We start from the raw sequence: 21,810 nt of genomic DNA on the forward strand, positions 1-21,810 counted from the left end.
AAATAGGATTCGGTAGGTCCAGGGTTAAGCTCACACTTAATGCAGCCAGACACCCTGTATAACCTTGGGCCTCATTTGTCTACCTCAACAGATGGTAAAACATAGATAAGACCTACATGCTACAGCCTTCACACTTTTACAAGTGGTTCCATATGCATTACATCATTTGATCCTACTTGTATCCTCTGAGGAAGGTATTATTTATGATGCCCCCTATCTTCTACCATATTTTACAGACTCCACAAGGCAACTCAGTGACACAAAGTGATTTGTCTAAAGTCACGCAGTTAGTGAGGCATTAAGTTAGGACTTTAACCCAGGTCTTCTGACTCAAACCCCGTGGTTGAAACACTAAGGCACAGTTGCCCTCATTGCCAAGAAAGAGGAAAAGAGTGATGGTCCATGGTTATTTTTTAGTTTGGATTGTCAAATCAAGGCTTACCTTTTGCAAAGCTATTCTCAATCCTCAGTCTACTTCTGACCTCATTGTCTTCTCCTCACAACCCCAGAGCTATCCTTGCCTTATGAAGATCGTGAGTGAGAGAGCTACCCAGAGGATGTAAACCAGGATAAACTATCTATGAATTTTCCATTTTATTTTTTAAAGATTTTATTTATCTATTTGACGGAGAGAGAGAGACCACAAGCAGGGTGAGCAGCAGGCAGAGGAAGAGAGAGAAGCAGGTTCCCCACTGAGCAAGGGGCCCAATGTGTGGCTCAATCCCAGGACCCTGGGATCATGACCTGAGCTGAAGGCAGACATTTAACCGACTGAGCTACCCAAGCATCCTAATAAATCTTATTTTTTTTTTTAAAGGAATTCTCTACTGACTTTCTCAATGGTCAAACAAATAGACCTCTTGTCCTCAGAAATTGCTATACTAACAAGAAAATGAGTAGGACAATTTAGCTGATCTAGGAAACTGTTGTTCCTGAGTAAAATTCACACAAGGATATTCTCATAAGATGCTTCTCTTTGCTTCTCTCTCAGTGATGCCCAAAAACCTCATGCTTTTTTTTTCTAAAAATACATTTTCCGGGGCACCTGGGTGGCTCAGTGGGTTAAAGCCTCTGCCTTCAGCTCAGGTCATGATCCCAGGGTCCTGGGATCGAGCCCCACATTGGGCTCTCTGCTCAGCGGGGAGCCTGCTTCCCCCTCTCTCTCTCTGCCTGCCTCTCTGCCTACTTGTGGCCTACTTGTGATCTGTCTGTCAAATAAATAAAATCTTTAAAAAAAAAAAGAAAAAAGAAAAAGAAAAATACATTTTCCTCTGCCATTCTGTGCACTGAAATAATAGCCACTAGTCAGATATGGCTACTTAAACTTAAATTAATTTAAACAAATTAGAATAAATTCCTTAGTTATGCTGGTTTTATTTTAAGAGTTTGATAGCCACATGTGGATAGTGGCTATGGCATTTTGGACAAAGTAGATCTAGAATATTCCATCATCATGGAAAGTTCTGCTGGTCCTATGCTTATGGTACTTGGGAGCAATATGAATGATGCATCATTTGTGGTAAGTGGGAGCATCAGCTATGAAGCCATGAAAAAAGGGAAGTCCCAGAGCAAATGTTGGCAATGCTTTTCTGAAAACTATCCTTGAGAAGTTGGCCAATAGACTTTGAGTAATGTAATCTCATTGGAAAGACTTTTTCCAAAGAGAAGGTTAAGAAGAGTGTTCTATTTGCCTGGATCCTTAACCATCTAATTCTAATTGCTTGTCTTGATTATATTTTGGATGCCACTTATACTATAGAACCTTAAGCAGATTATTGAACATTGTTAACTTTCTACTTTCTCACCAGTAGAAGGGGAATAATAATGGTATGTACCTCATAGGAGTGTTGCAGGAATTAATGTCAATGGCAGATAGTTATAGCACACTTATGATGTGCCAGGCATTCTTCTGAGAACTTGATTAAATAAAGCAAGTCACTCGTGTAAAGTTGAGGAATTTGCCCAAGACCATGTGCCAGTAAATGACAGAGATGGACCTGAATGCAGGAAATCTGCTAACAAGTCTAAAATGTGCTTAAGCATGATATCTGACTATTTCTTGAAGCACTCAAGAAATAGTAGTTGTTACCATTATCACAATTTTTTTATCCCTGTAGATGTATAAATTTGCAATCTGATTTCATAGTCAACCTTTCTCAGCTTGGTTAAAATGTTTAGTTTTTAAAGCTTTTGGAATTTAGAACTCTCCACTGAGATCTGTTTCTTAGTCTGCAAGGTTGAGAGCAAGGACATGGATGGTATTATCCACCAGCTGGCCACTTGCCTAAAATTCTTCATCTCTCTCCAGCCTTTTCCAAACTATTCATGCCTTATCAAAAGAAGCAGTAGTCCATTTTGTCATAAGTAAAGTCTCTGTCCATACTTCTTTACCTTCTTCCATTTCTTAACTCCACTAACAAGGGTTACCAGATCTGAGATTCCTGGGAGAACAAAAACCAACCCATAGTGAATTAATAAGAATCTTATATATTGCATAAATCTGTGGAAAGGATGTGGGTAAGGAACAATATTTAAATTATGCTAAAACAAATCTCCTATTTTGTCTGAGCCAACGGTATCCTTCCATCTTCTGGAAACTTTTGTTTGTGATTTACCCATTAGAACAGAACTACGTTCACTTGAGTTGAACCCAGTGAGATAAACCTAGTGACTTCAGATACCTGAAGTCAAATTCAGAAATATTCCACAAAACCGCATCTCAAGACCTTTAATTGTATTTTAAAACATCTAGCTGATTCTGTAACATCTGAAAGGTTCTTTCAATTTAAGCAAAAGACATAAACAAGAATCAGATTCCAAAGTGAGTATCTTCTAATAAAAATAAAGCTTCACCCAGAGAAAACAGGCATAAGTAGCTGAGAGAAGCACAAAGTAATGAAAAAATAGCTAAAGGAAAAGGATTATGGGAGATAGGCCTCCTGCCACTTGCTGGACTTCATTCAGAATGGGTTTTTGGAAAGACTATTAGATGCCCTAATAAAAAATGATATAAAACTATGGATTCCACAGCTATTGTTAGCAATGCCATAATACCAAGATGAGATAGAGTATGTGTTTCCTTTCTTAGGGCATCCACACATTTATTTCCATACTGTCGGGTTTTGTTGGCTCCATGAAGATTCTTTGCATTCAACAATGTTAAAATAAATAGAACTTCCTTCTCTTAATAGTTAGAGTGGTGTTTGTCATTTCAATGATTTAAGTAGCAAAAACTACGCTGCAAACTCTGGATTAATTATGTTATGTGATGCCTTCAGAACACTTTCCCAGACAGCCATTCAATTCTCCCAACAAGCTGTGACATGTCATCATTATCCCTGTTTACAAAGGACAAAACTAAACTTCGGAGTGTCTCCATGGCCTCCAAGACTATTTCTTTCAATTTCATTGCTTATTTCCACTCACATTCAGTGAACTTTTCCCAATATCACTAAGCTAAAAGAACCAGGACTCATTGTACTGGGAACGATAGATATGGGAGCATAAGACAGTACCTTCTATTGCTTATTCTGTGCTATTGTTAGAATGCTTTCCTATTAGTCTGAAATTCTGTGATTTTTTGAGTTCTTAAAGCACAATTTGCTAAAAGAATACATGGGTTGTATTTAACATACCATATCTTACCCTATTCACCATACCAAACCATAGGAAACTATGGACTTTGCCATTATTACCTTTTATTATGCACTAATTGCATAAAGGCCCTGCCTTCTTCACTCATCAGGGAACTCTTTCTCAATTCACTAAATTAATCTTTGACCAAGCTTCCTGGCTTGCAGGATGTCCCAAAGGAAAAGAGACTTATCTCTTTTGGGTCACCATGTCCTTCCATGCTGAGTCCTGTGTGTGGATTGAGTTACCAATGAGCTAGATTCCCATCTGAGTTTGTCAGGGATGTGTGACAGCAGAATAAATTAAAGGACCTCACAAGGTCATTCCAGCCTCTTCTCTACAACTCCATTCTGTCTAGGCTTCTTTCCTTTTTTTCTGCAAACAGCAGCCTAAGAAACAGAACTATAGAGCAAATCTGTACCATTCCCCCTCAAAATCTTAGCCTTCCTTTGAATACTTAAACTGATTTTGGGGGAAATCCCATTTATATAGTGTATGGCAAACCCCTCTGGTGGCAGTGTCACATCCTTCAGCCCACTCCTCATTTCAGCTGTAGCCACAGCAAATGATCACACCTGAGTTCAGACTCACCTCATATTCAGTCTCTCATTTCAGGAGCATGCCACACATCTTTTTGCTTTCTGCCCAGAACTTCTCCAACATCGCAGGAGACCACTTGGCCTGATTCCACTGGGAGTAATAGAAGCACAACCCAGAAGTGCTGGAGAGCTTGTGTCTTCAGGGGTGATCTTCAACCTATTACTAACTGCCCCAGTCCCTGGTCCCTCGGAAGACAATTCTCTGTGCTACCCCCAGGGGTGTCAGGTTCCCTCATCCACAGCAGTGACCCTCATAATTCATCTTGTCTTGGTTTTCCTCTTTCCCTGTCTCATGACCCCAGTCTTTTGCTTCCACTATCCACGATCACCTCTTACATAGATTACCTCCATACAAGTCCCTGCTTTGGGCTCTTCTCTTCAGGGTTACCATTTATACATGTGGAGCTGCTTCCCCTTCACCTTAAGCAAAGCCTTCAGAGAGTGAGGGGTTCATAGCCATCTGTGGAAGACACTGAAAGTCCTCACTGCAGAGGTCATCACTGTCTCCAGTGCCCATTAGTGAGTACTCATCAGTATTTGCAGAATAATCTTCATATCACCTTCCTAACGTCCCAACACGGGGATTTCATTATGGCCCTTATAATCACCTGCAGGGAGGAGAGCCATACCCAAGGCCACCTTAAAAGTCACATCGTGTGCCAGATGAGTACCAATGAGTCCAAGTCACCACTTTCTGACACAACTGTAGCAATTTGTGGACTCAAATGTTAAAACTATACAGCGGTTCCAGAATATGTAGTCTAATAATCTCCCATTACCCATGCTAGTTGGGAACACAAGGGTCCAATGAGAATACAAGGTCCACAGCCCGTTCTCTAGACCATTTCAACTGCCCTAAATAAAAATGAAAAGACAAGGAAATCCATTCCAGACTTTGAGCTTTTTCATTTACTATTTCCTCCACCTAGAATGTTCTTGGTTTCTTGCCTTTCAGTCTCAGCTCAGTTGTCAACTCCTCAGAGGCATTTCCCAACCACAGAAGTTAGGGCAACCCCATCCTTCCAGTTACTCTGATATCACCCTGTCTTGTTGTTTTTATAGCACTCACCATTACCTGATGTTATTTTGCTTATTTATTTATTTATTTGCATGTTTATTGTGAGTCTACCCTCCACTAGGATTTTGCCTGTCTTACTCCCCGCTTTCTTCCAATGCCTAGTATATAGCTAGTACTCAACTTTTGGGTGGAAGAAATGATAGCTATCCATATTCTCTACCATCAGCCTCACTTTCCTTTGTTGTAACAACATGATAGCTGTTATTCATTACACAGACCATTAGAAAAGCATTCCACTCTCCAGCTAGTTGGGCCCATGGGTTAACAATTGCGAATCTCTGGTATATCTCAAGATCCAGGAGTGGTGAGTTGGGCACTGCCAGTTACTCATCCATGGGCCACAATGTTTTCCCTAGTGCTCTGCATCCTAAGCTCAGGGTGGGAAGCCCAAAGAATCCATCAGTGTCATCAGGACACAAAAGAAGATGAAGAGGAGGATTAAGAAATTAAAATGCAAGTCTTTATCCACCCCTTTGGCATACGTTTAGCTCAGGTTAGTTAAGCAGAGTGAGATCAAGGGCCTGGGAGGAAAGACATGTAATAATAATGCTTAGAGCTAGCTCTAGAACTTAATGCAGAAAAGGAAAATGTGCCCCCATGGCCACACCAGATACTGGTGTACCAGGAGAGAAGATCAGATGAATATTTGAGAAAACTGCTCCAGCCAGGAATAACAGCTGTGCTTATAGCATGTGCAGCCTGTGCTCTCAGGAATCTTAAATGACACTGTTAGGAAACAAGATGAGAATATGGTCTAGCAAAGGAGAGCTGAAGGAAAAGCAACACTGGAGGCATGAGTCACAGTGCTTCCTTAAACAATCATTCCCAGATGCTTCTAACTTGACAGCACCCCCACAATTTTGCTCTCTCTGCTCACATCTTTTTCACTTCATGGCTGATGAGGTTAGCCTTCAATCTAATGTGCTTGCTTGGGGATCTTACCACGGAGTCATAAAATTTCAGTGAGGTGAAAAATAATCTTATGTGAAATTTTCCTTAGTTTATGATATGCACTTATAGTTCTAATTATCCTGAGTTCTGATTAGTAGACAAGAATTATGAAGATGTCCATGCACTGTTTCTTTTAAGGACTAATAGAAGGGTAGACCAGAAGCAAATAATCAGGTAGCGGGCCATAAAGGTAGGGCCCATTGGCCTTGAATGCATGCACATGATGAAGAAAAGCCAAATGGAAGAAATAAGACAAGTATGTCTAACAATTGGCATTTCATAAAAAATACTACTGCCTTAGGTCTCTCTGAGAGTTACTTATGAATATCTCTTTTTTTCCTCTAAACCTCTTTTCTCCTTCCCTTTTATTATTTATTACTTGATTCTTATTTATCAAATGCAACCTAAGGTTAATAAAATATGGTCACTGCCTTTAAATGCTTTCATACTGCATGGGGCAGGTAGATATGTAAGTAGGTAATACAAATAAAAGAACTCTCCTTGGAAATGACCCTCTAAACCACTCTACACTAAGATACTAATGAGTAGTAAATAAGAGCATAAGCTATTAATTAATTTCTTTCAAGGATGTCTGCAACCAAATAGGGGATCATCTCTTCAAACAATGAATTTTTGTGGAATTTCAAATGTTTGCATTTTCACTATCATAGTCTACCATGTTCCATGCATTAATGGAGAGTAGGAGAGTAGAAGCCTGGGAGCATCTAAGTCTCCCAGCAGCGTTATTGTACAAAAGGGAAGTATTTTATAGTGGCAGGCGGCTTCCCTACCCCATCCCAAATATTGCTGCTGTTGAGTTTGCTGGTGTTCCCAATTAAAACTCTTTATAATGACAGTTTTTTCATAAATGCATAAAGCAAAGCAATATATCATTTTATGGTATCATCTAGTTACAGATCTACTGAAAACAACCTAGAACAGTTTGTCCTCAATCCAATTTAAATGACTAATCATGACACTATGCCATATATCCCCCAGCATGAGATGAATAGTGGAAACTATAATCTAAGTAATCTCAGCTTTTTATAGGTATAATATTAAACCATAAGAAGCGTGATTTCATACTTTAGTACATGCTATAATAATATCAGAATTAGCCTGTAACAGGAATTCATTTCTACTCTCACATCTGTTAATTATCTAGCCTCATGGCCTTGGGCTAGTCACAAAACTCTCAGTCTTGCAGTCCTCATCTATAAAAAAGAAGACCATTAGGTTCAATAAATCCAAGGTCTGATCTACCTCTAATCTGGCATAGTACCTAATGTTTACTGAGTACGTGGGAGGAACAAAAACATTTGCCAGTCTCTATTGGATTCATCATCTAGACATTTTCCCTCCTATATTTCCAAGTTGCCTTTTTTGCTTATTTAAATTCAAGTGAACTTGACAACTTACCAAATAAATTGTCAGAAAGAGAAAATTCTTCTGTGACAGGTAAGTGGGAGTGTTCAATGAGATTCATTTTTGATCCCATCCAAATCGTTCTATTGGAGAGAACGCCCCTTCGTTATGGTAGTCTTCAAAACAAACAAACAAACAAACAAACAAACTCTGAAAGACAAATCAATAAGTAGAGAGTTTGAGGAAGGATTGGCAGTGTAGATAGTTGAGAGATAGAGAGAGGGAAGAAACAAAAACTTACACACAAAATAGCAAATAGGTACCTTTGTAGACATTTTGCCATAGCCTTTCAGTACATATCTGCTTTCAATATTTATCATTTTTACACCTCATTTGGACTCACAAATGCCCAGGATATGTACCTTCAAAAGAGAGACTCTAATGTCTGGGAAAACACCATATGTTTTCATTTAAATTTCAGCACTTGAGAAATTTGGGCAAGATTTGATGACATTTTGGTTATCTCTTTATTTCTTTTACAAGTAGAAAAAATAGAAAGAAATAGAAAGTCATGGACAAAAATGTGATAAATCAATGACTTATTATCTTAAACCTTTTTCCAAAGTTGAGCAGGTATTTACAAAGACACAAAAGTGATTTAAGACCACTTCCTGCTGGAATCTTCTTGAGTAGGCACTATGTTAGCAAATCAAAAATTCAGAATCTTAATTGTCTTATTCAGAATCTTAGTTGTCTCAGAATCTTAATTTTTGCTTTTGTCAGAAAATTTCAGAGGCTTGCATTTTCACTCTCAGGGTCTCCCATGGTTTATATTTATGTGAGCTAAAAAAAAGATATGGTAAAAAGAAAAATAATGGTAGATCTCACCAAAGTGTCTGAAGTTTCATCCTGAGGAAATGTCCAGAATGAATCCAAGAACCCAAGAGAAGCAATGTCTACTCTTAGTTATATTTTTAGGTCTTCTTTTCCTCCTGCCTTCCAATATTTCTCCCACTTTCCTGCAGAGGTAATTTAAAAGGTCAAGTAATGAAAACTTGTGTTATCAGAATCTCTTTTCCAAGGCTGTTTTCCAAGGATGATATTCAAACCTCTTTATCTTTTCTCCACCAAGAAATCATTTTGTTTACAAATAAGTAACTATATTTGCTATTCAGGAAGATAATATAGGGGTTCTGTTGAGCAAATATTTATTTCTTTAGACTGTCCCTGCTATTTATGTCTTTATTTATTTTTCTTTCATTCATCAGAATGTTCCAGTTCAAGCAGAAGTGAGATTCAGATACACTGGGCTACTGGTAAGGTAGTCTACCAGACTATGCTGCTGCCTTCATTCCATTATTCATGCTTTCAAAAAACATTTATTGAGAACTTATTCAGCACTAAATTCTGGGCTGGATCTTTGGAGATAAAACAGTGAAAGGAAAAAGAAATGTCTATGACTGATGACATCAAGCTTAATAAAGAAAAGAGACATTAAAAATAATCACACCGGGGTGCCTGGGTGGCTCAGTGGGTTAAGGCCTCTGCCTTTGGCTCGGGTCACGATCCCAGGGTCCTAGGATCAAGCCCCACGTCGGGCTATCTGCTCAGTGGGAAGCCTTCTTCCCCCTCTCTCTCTCTGCCTGCCTCTCTGCCTACTTGTGATCTCTCTGTCAAATAAATAAATAAAATCTTTAAAAAAAAATTTAAACAAATCACATGTATACACAGATGATTACAGATTGTCATTACAATGACCCCAAGATTAAGGCCCTAATAGAGAGGTTTTAGTGTGAAGTCAAGATAGGGGAAAAGCTGACGAAGGATGTGGTTTTAAGGCCAGTCAAGACTAGGGCACATCTGAGTTGATGAGAAGACACTAGAGAGGGGGTGGTTGAAGACAAGAAAGAAAGAGAACCTCCTGCTACAGGACACAAACCATGCCCACTATGGGAATGCAGACAAATCTGGGCCCATCTAGTGAACCAATGGCATGCCCTACCAGAATCTATTCTCCAGGAAGCCAAGGAGCCTGCTGGGAGAAAACCCATTCTAAAGGCAGGCGGAGCCAAGAACCATGACCTTCACCCTTAGTCATTTGAGAAATGTGTGATTCTCACTATAGCACAGTGTTTGGCCAATCCATACTGGATTCAAAACTCCTTCCTACCACTATAAACTGAAAAGAAAAGCTATCAATAAAAATGAAACCTAGAAACATGGATGTATCAAAGTAGAGGTAGACCCTTCCAACAGAATCCTTCCAACAAGTCGGAGAGAGTACTTGTTTCACCACTCTGCCACATGTCACAGTGGAACTTTGACCCCAAGAGGACCAGGGCCTTTCTGGGGAAATTGTGTAATAGGAGCAGCAGGCTGGGTCTCACCATAACCCACAGAGAAGCAGAGAAATCGTGACCACTGTTCTCACTCGTGGGTACAAGAAATAATGGAAGCAGCAGCCAGAACAAACCTGATCACGAACAAACAGGAGACCCTAAGGCATTTCTGAAATACTTGGACTTCGACAGAAAGCTAAAGGTACTGAGGAATAAACCAGTAAAAGTTGAGTTGTTACTGTTAATGAGACCTCATTCAGACTCACAAGACAGTTGCAGACTAGGGAGAATCAACATGTAATATGTGTATATAAATAATATAGGTGTACATTCACTGTGTATATATTGATATATCAACAAATTATGTGTAATAATTGTGTGTGCATGTCTGCATATTGTATAATAAATGGGTTGAAAAGCCTCCCCCAAATTCAGACAACTATTATTCTGGATAGCACTCCTCTTCTGGAATAGAAAATTCCACAGTTTCCCAAAATAATAATTTCCAGGAACCCAAAATGTACAGAGACTCCTATTTTCCTAATATTCAATCCAAATGTATACTCTGTAATTTAAGACCCATATCCTCTAATCTTAAAAAAAAAAAAATAGGAGATTTCGGTTCTTTGTCTCTTCATTTGGGTTTCCTTCTGTGCTAACTTTTTCTCACACTTGTCTTTTTTAATCTTTAGTCATGTCCATCAAGCTCCCTCATACTTCTGTACCATATGATAACTCTGTAGTGTTTTCCAGGTATACTCATCTTCATTTTGGATTCCTATATTTCCCTTTATATGTTCATATAACTTGGTACCTTCAAGTGCCTGGCACATAATAGGCCCTCAAGAAATGTTAGCTCAATTAAATAACTGTTTCTCCTACTTAGTTCTGCCCAGTTCCCTTCCATTTGTCATGCTCTTCCTGGAATGGCAAAAGATAAGGATATGATTCTCCTATTAGCACAAAGGACATAATTTACCAATATCTTGCCCAAATGAAAGCCCAATTCCTCTAATTCTATAGCATTTGGGTTATTACCCCTGGCAGGAGATCCATTATGTAGGTTCCCCTGATTAGCTAACAAGAAAGCCCTCAGATCCAGAATCCATGGCAAAGTCTGCTCAAACCAGGTTTGATGGAGTTATGATTCCTGACGGGGCTTAAAGAAAAGGAAACTCTAATTTTTAAAATGGTAACACAAGCACATGGTAGGAAAAGCAAACAGTACACTTAAAATTTTCCCTTTTGCTTATATATCTATGGTTGTCTTCACACAACAGCAGAGTTAAATAGTTTCAACATAGTCCACATGGTCTGCAAAGCCTAAAATACTCACTATCTGGTCTTTATAGAAAACGCTTATGATCCCCACTCTAACCTACAGAGACATGTATGGAAGTGTTGAATCCATAGTCAGAATAGTGTTGTAGAAGGCCTGGGTGGGTACATAGGAAATTTCCATAGCATCTGTAATACTCTCCTTCTTAAGCTGAAGGGTAAATACAAGGAGGTTGATGATATTACTCAATGTTTTTGCATGTGGGAAATATTTCATGATGAAAAAGATTGAATTAAATTATGTATGTAAAAATCTTCCTCATCTGTGAAGTTATGCAAGTTCATACATGATTCTGTCCTCCTTACACATTCTTAAGGCTCTGAGGAGAGAGTATTCCTTTCTTTTAAAAAAAGTATTTATTTATTTATTTATTTATTTATTTGACAAAGAGACAGAGAGAGGATGAGTGGGAGGGGGTGGTGTGTAGAGTGAGAGGGAGAAACTAAGCTCCCCACTGAGCAGGGAGCCCAATGTGAGGCTCGATCCCAGGACTCTGGGATCATGACCAGAGCTGAAGGCAGACGCTTAACTGACTGAGCCATCCAAGTGCCCCAAAAGTATTCTTTTCCATAAAATGTTTGGGGACTCTAACTGTGGCCAGTGAGGCACTACCGGAAACACTGAATGGCACAATGAGATCTATGTTTAAGAGTACTCTAGTGAGAAGGTGGGATGGGAAGGGTAAGCAGTGAAAGGCAGAAACTTGTGGCTGAAGTGAGGGGATCTCGTGTTTCACTTTGTGGGGTCTGGGGAAATGGAAAATAGGGGTCTTGAATACAGCAAACATAAAGAGGGGGCCGGGAGAAGAAAGCCTGATGATTCAAAGCTTAAGCCCTGGGTATCAGTGGAAGCAGGAACAAAATGTTTATTTTACTTCGTGTTTATTTGTATGATGCTGTACGCTAAGTCTTAACTTAAGGACCCAAGAATAGTTTCAGAAATCGTTCGCACTGTTTGTTTTTAATGTGATAAGACACATAGCGACTGGTAACTTAGACTCCAAATTTCTGGTTATCAGTTTTTACTTGTTTAGATACTTTGTGTCACTGGAAGTTCATGGTGTGTGGATCTCCTCTGATGTAGCATAAACCATCTGCAAACAGAGACCTTGGAGAAACCTTGTTCCAATTAAACAGCTTTGACTCTGATTTAGAAGAATCTCAGTTCTCAGAAGATGAAGATAAAAACCAGTTACATGTGCTGGTCCTCTATAAACTGTTCACACCCAAGGACACCATCCTTGGTGATGCTTTTCTCAGATGAACCCAGTGGTTGATGGCAAAGTTAAATATGTAAATTTAAAGAACAGTAAAAAAGTAGGCCTTTTCTAGCTGTCATTATTTCATCCCCAGGGGAAGCTCTGAATTCAGCTAAAATTTGGAAGAATGTACTTAAGAGAAAAGAGAAAGGAATTCTTAAAAAAAAAAAATCTGGTCTTCCCAGAAGCACTCAAACTGAAGTAATTCTTTTCAGGGCAAAAATACAATTTAAGGTACATAGATCCTTCCCAAAGTCCAGAGAGATGTGTAAGATGATGTTCGGCCAGTACCAACCACAGGTCAGGAAGGATGACCTTGAGCCAGTGTGGTCATTGTGACCACCTTACCCTGAAAGTGGTGCCCTATAGGAACAAGACGGTATTTATTACTATCACTGTAAATAGTACATATCTGGGGGGAGATAGACTAAAATAATATCTACCATTTTATGAGTACTTATTATGTGGCAGCATCCATACTATGTTATCTCATTTAATCTATAATTGGTCAAGTAAGTATTAACATACAAACTTTATAGATGAGAAAACTGAAGAGATTCAGCAAACTTCTCAAGGTCACGCTTCTCAAGGTCACTCTGACACATTGACATTCTCACCTAGTGGTAAGCAGAACAGGGATGTAAACCCACATCTAACTCTAAATTCATGCTCACTCATGCAACTCTCTCACCGAGACTGTAACTAACCATTTACTAATCCCTAGTGAGGTGAATCAGCAGTTCTGCAAAGTCACTTCTGCCTAAGGCAGTCAATGTGTTCATATGTACAAATTAATTAAGCCTGTAAAGGGTTTGCCTGTTATATTTATATTATATTATATTATATTATATTATATTATATTATATTATATTTATTATATTGATTCTTCTTTCATGTTTCTCAAGTCTCCATTTAAAAGTAGATTACCGTCACGTATTGTGAACCAAAAATACCAGACTTCTACAGCCTCTACAGCCCTTTGAGTTTCTGCGCATGGGAGTTATACAATGGGGCTTAAAGAGTGGCTGAGCTTTATCTCCAACTGGATAAAAAAGTTGAGGCCCCTAGGGCCATGAACCTGACAGTAAGTGTTGCTTTTATTCTGTACTTGTCTCTTATTTGTCTTGCTCAAGCCCTAGCCCAGCTTCTCAACCACCTTGACTAGCGCTACCCTTCAGGAGGTTTTCATACCACTGAGTACTTCTTGTCACAGTTTTAACTCTATCTTTTTGTTTGTGGTGATTGATTGTCTGTCTCCCCCACTGTACCATCAGTTCCAGGAAAGCTCACCCTGGATCTCCAGTGCCTAGCAGACTGCCAGACACATAGTAGATATGCAAGAAATATTGTTGATTGAGTGCATTACAGGATGGATGAATAAACTAACCGAAGGCACAAATGAAAAATGAATAGTGTACCTTTACAGATAACCACCTTTAGAATCAGTCTTACTTGGACCACAGGATCATTAGTGGATTGAAATGTCCAAGAACACACATAAAAACTGAAGAAGGATTTTTAAAAATCACATACAAAACCTGATAACTGAAGCTGTTTTCCCACAATGGATCCCTAATTAGTGAACTGTATCCATTCCTGTTGAAAATCTCTTAACCATTTTACATATGGAATTGAACACCCCAGGAAATAGTTTTAATAACCCTCCCAAATCTCCTTTTGTTAATTTCTCTTCCCTGAGAATTACCAGAAATAGTGTTTTGTCTTCTTAATATTTACTTTTCATAGTCAGGAAAGTTGTCTCCTTTTCTCCACAATCTGCTATATTCAGAATGGTCAAGAAGTTGTTTATGGTTTCTTTATTACTGACCTATCATCTTTTTTTCTCAAATAATTCATTGGTTCTCCTAAAATTTTGCAAAAGTAGGCACCATACATTCTTCCATTCTACACACACTTTTGCAATGTGAGTTTGCTACTACCCTTCAATAGATGATGTCTATTCCCCAGCCCTTGAACTAAGAGAACTGGTCTGGTAACTTCCTTGACAAGTCGAATGGTGGATGCAGTGCTATGAGACATGTGAGTTAGGCCATAAGAGGACTTGGAGATTCTTTTCCTCATCTAGGAATGTTGCCCTGAGACTGAAACACTCTGTGTAGATGCTCCCAGATATAAAACCTCTTGGACAGAGAAGTTCAACTCTCCCAAACGTCCCAGCTGGCGGCCACACCAAGACATCAGACCTGTTCATAAGGCCATCTTGGACCTTCCATTCTAGTTGATCTTCTATCTGAATAAGCCACATGAATGAGTCCATGCAAAACTAGTAGAGGGGCTACTCAGCTGATTAATAGAAATATGAGAATTGATTATGAGTAATTATGAGAGCTAATTATGAGTAATTACTCATACTCTTTTAAGTCACTATGCTTTGGGGTAGTTATTACAAAGAATAAAATAAGAAATATAGAAAGTAATACCTGGAGAAGGAGGATTTAAAAAAAAAAAAAAGGCTAAACCATAAGGCCATATGATTTTGGTATCTGGGAATTGGGCAGAGCCTAAAAGAACAGTGAGAAGATTGTTCTGGAAATCAGAAGAATGGTGAAGAAATTACTATAGGAAGCTGGAAAGGGGATGGGTCATATATTGTAATCATGAAACAATTGGCAATACTCTCACCTGTGGTAACTCAAGATGGAGAGTTTTCTAGTGGACTTGTGGACCTGATTAAGGAGATTTCCAAGGAGTATAATGAATTTGTTGATATATTTATCTGCACATGATGAGGTCCATAAAGAAAGAGATGAGTTGAGGAAGACACTACTCATTTTGTAAGCAGAATTTAAAGTAAATATGAAGGGTTCAAGACATGCTAAGTTGAAAAGTAAGACCATTGCATTTTTGGTCTCTCTATCTGACAGAAGATTCTCAAGAAATGGCCCCAGGGTAGATATCACATCATGGGTGTGGCTATAAGATCCTTTGCTAAGAGCTCAAAAAAATTTAAGGAGGTGCTTAGTAGACTTTCACATCTAGGTTAAAGGACTTCTAAGAATGTCAGAGGCATTATCACACAGTATTATTCCACAATAACTAGACATGTCCAAAGGAGGAAGGAGTCTGTCTCAAAAAATTATGGATGTAGGTTTTCAGGCACAGAATGAGTCCTAAAAAGGCTCATAATAAAACCAGAAAATGTTACGCAAATTGCTGTAGTGATACCAATGTCATCTTGAACCAAAAACTGACTTCGCAGTTTTTCCCACTATGCAGTGAAGTCTATTTCCCCACCCCTTTAATGAGTTGTTACTATTATGATTTGCTTTGTCCAACAGAATTGTTCTATTTCAAGGCTAAGCCTCAAGAGACCCGTGGCTTCTGTTTTCGCCCTCTTGGAATGATGTCCTGAGACCATCACACCATTAAGAGACCAGGAATGAAATACTCCAGGCAAAAGAGACTTAACCATTGCAAGCATCCCAACCAACAGCAACATCAAGGACCCAGTTATGGAAGTAAGACCTAGTTGATCCTCCAGTTGAAATCAGTTGCATGATTGAGCCCAGGAAAAAGCAGAACCACCTAGCCAACCCATAGAATTATAAGAAATGATAAATCAGTGTAGTTCAGTCAGTTAAGAGTCTGCCTTTGGCTCTTGTGATCCCAGGGCCCTGGGATCGAATCTCACATTGAGCTCCTTGCTCAGCAGGGAACCTGCTTCTTCCTCTGCCTCTGCCTGCCGCTCCACTGGCTTATGCTCTCTCTCTTTCAATCTGACAAATAAATATATAAAATCTTTTTTTTTAAGTGATAAATCATTATCTTTTTCAGCCATTAAGTTTTGGGGTAGCTTGTTACATAATATTAGACAGTTGATTATAATCCCCCAAATGAATAATATGATATGTTGGCTATTGTCTCACTGGCATCTAAAGAAAGTATTTTCTTTAAAGTAGCTTGTTTACTCTTTTAAAATGACATCTCAATGTCAATTTCCAATGTCAATGCCAAGTGAATTCATTTACGCACTTATTTATTCAGTCAATATACATTTATTGACTCTGTGTCAGTCACAGAGTCACCAGGCATATATGCACCAGGCATATAAAGATGAAAAAAAATCATGATCCTTCAAGAAGTTCAGTGGAAATGTCCAGCAAGGAAAACCCAATTAAAATAGTCTGGGAGTTGTTATGACAGAGGTAAGCACAAGTCCCTTCAGGAGCATAAGCAAGGATATTCATCGATTCATTCAACATAGGGGAAGAGATGGTTAATTTTCAAATAAACAAAAAGTGAGACTTCCACTGGTGATAATAAGAAAATAAAGGGGACAAGGGATAGTGTGATGCCATTGGACACTATTTTGGACAGAGTTAACCAAGAAGAACTCTGTGAGGAGTGGACATTTGAGCTGAGAAGTGGAGGATAAGGAGTAAGCCATGCAAGAGGAAATTAAAACCAAAGGCAGAGTGGTCAGCAAGTGCTAAGAGCCTGAGCTTGGAGTATGGGAAGAACAGCAAAAGCCAAATGAGGCGGGAGATGGGTGACAAAGGGACAGTATAGGAGATGAGGCCTGAGATAAGACAGCTTTCATACGGCCTTGTTGACTGTGGTAAAGAGTTTTGATTTTATTCTAAATGGGAATCATTGGTGAGTGTCAAGTACACATGTGACTAGGAAACCTTTCTGAGGGTGGAGGGCTGCCTCTTGAATTTAATCTTGAGTAGGCATTAGACTAGGCAGAGGGCATGCAGTGGGGATGGCTATAAGAAAGGAAATCACATGCTATGTTCCAAGCACCCATCTGTTTTCTCTGCTGTAGCTGGTGGATTCAGCAGGAACCAGAGGGGGAAGGATGACCTATTCAAGAAATAGTGTCCAGAAAATTGACTATTCCTTTGAGGGGAAAAAAATTAAAGATGTTTATCTTGTATCATTCTTCAAAATAAGTATCAGGTGGATTAAAGATTTTAAAAATTATAAAATTAGGGGCGCCTGGGTGGCTCAGTGTGTTAAGCCTCTGCCTTCGGCCCAGGTCATGATCTCAGGGTCCTGGGATCAAGCCCCGCATCAGGCTCTCTGCTCAGCGGGGAGCCTGCTTCCCCCTCTCTCTCTGCCTGCCTCTCTGCCTACTTGTCATCTCTCTCTCTCAAATAAATAAATAAAATTTTTAAAAAATTATAAAATTATTGCGAAAAATATAGGAATACACATTCATGATCTTTGTGAATGAAAGGGTTAAGAAGAACTTCTTAAACAAGAAATAAATAGGAAAGGAATAAAGTTGACTATATTAAAATCAAAAAGAAATCAAGACACCATAAACAGAGCTAAATATATAAAACAAACTGGGAGAAAATGTTTACAATATAAATAGTAGCCAAAAATTGGTACAAACAATACATAAATAACTCCTATAAATAAAAACAGAAAAGATAAACAATCCAGGGAAGAAATTGGCAAAGGATATAAAGAGGAAAATTCACCAAAAGGAAAATAAAAGTGGCCAATAAACATATAAAACATCTGAAACTAATTAATAATCAGAAAAATGCAAATTAATATAACTAGATACCATTTCCACCTATCAGATTATTGAAAGTTTTTTGCATGATAATACGGATTCTCAGAGACTACTAGTGGGGGCATAGATTTTCATCTTTCTGGAGGGCCCTTGAGCAGTATGTATTAAAGTAAAATGCAATTCTAACTCTTAAATATCGTTCCTGGATAAACCTTGGCACATGTGCACAGTTTGTTCACGCAGCATTGATTCTATTTAGAACAGGAAGTAAAAATCTCAAAGTTTTATTAGGATTTTATCTTGAAAAATAAAAATTAAACAAAACTTATTTATATTCCTATATATTCATTTCAGTCAGAGCTCTGTTGTAATACTTAGACCTAACAACAACAAAAAAAATTGCTTTTTCTCTGCAGCGTTTCACTTCACAATCAAGTTGTGTTAGATCAGCATTGTATCGACAGAAACTTAAAGAAAGGGGAGAGAGGAAGAATAGCAGACACTGTTTTATTACCAAAATTGGAAAGGGGCAAACTGAGGGAGAAAATAACTCTCTGTGGAGGGCACAAGGGTTAGGGAATTACAGAGTGGGATAAGAGAAGAGAGTAATGGGTGGATATTTTTATATAAGGACAACTTTTTCCTCCCCATGCAGCTGGGTAACTAAGGACTCACGTATAGCGATGCCTTGTGGCCACAACTCCACTGGCAGCAATAAGAAATGGCTGGGAAGAAGAAAATTGTTCCTATGTCTCTTAGCCCCTTCACGCTCTCTGCTGCTAGGATGAAAGAGGAAATGAGACTTTAGAAAAACAAGGGGAAAATTCTCACTATCAAGAAAAGAACATATACTTTCATGCTATCCTTCGTCCACCCACCTATGGACAGCATGAGTCTGTTCGAATCTGTCACATGGTGACGTGTATTCTCCTGGCTTTCATAACCTTCAGACTCTGTGAACCACAGCAGTGCTGAGCTCTTCTCGGACATCCCTAATCATAGCACCATGGTGGGCTCATGGAGTCTTTAATTAAAATGCTTGCGACTGAAGTCTCCAACCAGTGCTCCCAGACTAATCTCTGGGTTAAAGCAAATACTGTTGAAAGTTTCCAGTTACCCCTGCTAATGGCGCAGCTACTAGAAAACACTCTACAAGGCTTTAGGACTTCTCACAACTGTGCTAGGGATTAACACGCGTCACCCCTTCCCACTAAAATGTTTGCAGGCTGCTCTCCCTGCTCTCCCATTAGTCCTGATGTCAACTTTTCCCAGTTTCCGACAAAGTCAGGGTAGCAAGGAAAGGACTTTGGAGTTAGAAAGACCTGCCCTCATGTTCAGGACCTGTGGCTTGAATAACTGTGTGGTCTTGAATAGGTTATTTGTCCTCTGAGGGGGCGCCTGCCTGGCTCAGTGGGTAGAACATGTGACTTTTGATCGCAGGGTCGTGAGTCCTAGCCCCACATCGTAAGTAGAGTTTATTCAAAAAACAAACCAAAAAAATGAGTTGTCCACTTTTTGCTCATCTGTTTGCTCATCTGTAAAATGAATATAAGAAAAACTCCCAAGCAGGCTCATTGTGAGAAAGAAACAAGCAGTTTAGGGAAAGCCTGTGACATGTTAGTAAGACGCTCAAAATCAGCGAACTCCGCTACACACTCATGGACACACATATTTCTTTTCCTTTCCTTACAAAGTACTACCAGGTGTTCCATCACAATCTGGCCAGATTTGGGAGGTATGGAAGGTGTGGGAAGACCAGAGTACATTCCTTTCCCTCTCAGACTCTGGAAAGAGGGCAGAGGAGTCTGGAGGAAAACACGGCTGCAGATACTGAGGAAGGGTCTCAGAACAAGTGTGTGTTGTCCCTAAGTGGTAATTATCAGCTACCTCTAAGTTGCATCAGCCACATTGCAACATTCTCAGCAAAACAGTCAAGAGTCCATGGTGCAAATGGCATAGGTCCATCATTTGGAGGAGGGGGTGACTCAAAGATGAAGTGTTTATCATTTCATAAAATCACAGCTAGAAACCCAGTGATGGCTCCCTCTACTTCTCTTGTTGATACTCTGAGGTCCCTTTATCTAAGGCAGCCCCAGAAGAAACATCAGATTTCTTTAAAACTCAGGTGAGTTTCCCAAGGAAAGAATCCAAAGTGAGTCATGAGTATCCCACCCCCCTTCGAAATAAAAACTCGGTAAAGAGAAACAATCCAGGATCACCTTATAGTTAGTTGCCTAATTCACTATGGCAGTAAGCAGTAAGGCAATGTCTTATCTGTAGATTCAGACCTTGGACAATTTTAATCTCAAAGTTCTTCCTAACATTTTCCATCTTTTTTAGTGTTTCCATCCAATATTAATATGATAAGTGGAAACCAAGTGTACAACCAAAATCAAAAGAGAAAGCTTTTTAAACCTACTCTTCTTCTAGGAAAAATTTTATTTCTGTTACGCATGGCTTAAACATCGTCCTGTCCCTAGGTCCCAAGTCATTTGAGATTAGCAGTATTCCCAAACTCACAGCAAGATTTGATAAATCACCAAAATAGAACATACTATTCAGGTCAAATTGTCTATGGAATCAGAACAGAGAAACTTCTGAAATTCACTGTCTCTGTGATTCTCTTGTATAACCACAATGTTTAAAAGATATTCCTAAATAATTTGTCAATAAGGTAAGCAACTGTTAGACCCATGAACTCCTGCTTCCTCTTATTTGTTTTTAGAGTTTCTTTCCTTTTCTTTCCCTTCTTGTTTTCAGGATTTTGCATTAGACTCTAGTAACTTAGAATTCATTCATCAATCAAACTTCCTGATATTAAAGAGAAATTTTAAATGATAACTTCCCCTCTGCTGCCTTCAGATGGATACCCGGCCCCAGAGGAATTAGGTACTCACTTAGATTGTCTCAGGTTGGAGATGAACTTTCAAGGCCCTTGGAGGATTCTGAGGCCAATCTTCTTCTCCAAATCACAGCACTTTTGCTACAAATGCTCAGAACCTGGGTTTGCATTGGGGTGAGTCCAGGAGACAGCAGGGTGAGGAGGAGGAGGAGAAAGAGGAGGGAGTTCTAGTAAGAGCTGTGGATGATCACAGACGGCCTTCCGGCTCAACAGCAACATCTCTTCCTTGGCTCTGTGCCTCATGAACACAGATTAGTCATTAACAATCCTTTCCCTGATAAATGATATAAACATAGAAAGGAACCTTGGGAGGGCCTCAAGATTCCCAGGACAAACTCCCACAGCCCCAAAGAAAGGAATGGGACCTGTCCGAGGAACCCTGAAGCTCGGCTTTTAAAGCAAATCTCCTCAGGCTCCTTGGTAGGGTTCTGAGTCCCCAGGTTTCTGGTCTGAAACTGAACTGTCCTCTCCCTTCCCCCCTAATTTCTTTTAATAGCTCTACCACCTCCCAGGGACTGAAGTTAGCAACTGAGCCTTCTTGACCCTTCCCTCTCCTGGGCCTCCTATAACAAGTAATAACAGATCCATGTGGATTCTATCTTTGGAATGTCTCTTATTTCCAACCCACCCTGTTCCTCTGCTAATTTGGGCCTACCACAGCCTCCTTTCTGAAGAACAGCATTGGCCTCATACCTCTTTTCTCTTTACTTTTTTTCCCCTCTGTTTTTCAAGTTGCATGGCCGTATAAAGCATGGGCTCCAGTCAGATGCCTACTTGTTTGTCACAACCCTGGGCAAGACACATAGCCTCTCTGAGTCTTAGTTTCTTCCTCCATAAGGTGGAGATACAGTATCT

The 21,810-nt window shown here is 39.4% G+C and overlaps 1 protein-coding gene across 6 annotated transcripts in view; it reads right to left on the reverse strand.

Moving 5' to 3' along the window:
- Nucleotides 1-21,087, reverse strand: part of NR1H4 (nuclear receptor subfamily 1 group H member 4) — a 66,881-nt gene extending 45,794 nt beyond the window's left edge. For 2 of the 6 annotated variants that reach the window (XM_080810328.1, XM_080810325.1), the window contains exons 1-3: nt 20,951-21,087; nt 8,515-8,645; nt 7,681-7,802 (exon numbers count right to left, since the gene is read on the reverse strand). In XM_080810328.1, coding sequence (XP_080666454.1) covers nt 7,681-7,759 — 79 coding nt within the window. In that variant the 5' untranslated portion in view covers nt 7,760-7,802; nt 8,515-8,645; nt 20,951-21,087. Of the gene's footprint in view, nt 1-7,680; nt 8,287-8,514; nt 8,646-20,950 lie in introns of those variants that run through there. The other 4 variants (XM_080810330.1, XM_080810327.1, XM_080810329.1 and 1 more) reach the window with 4 other exon arrangements.
- Nucleotides 21,088-21,810: the final 723 nt, after the last annotated feature.

The sequence above is a fragment of the Martes martes genome, assembly GCF_963455335.1.
Source record: "Martes martes genome assembly, chromosome: 8".
NCBI classification, from domain to species: domain Eukaryota; kingdom Metazoa; phylum Chordata; class Mammalia; order Carnivora; family Mustelidae; genus Martes; species Martes martes.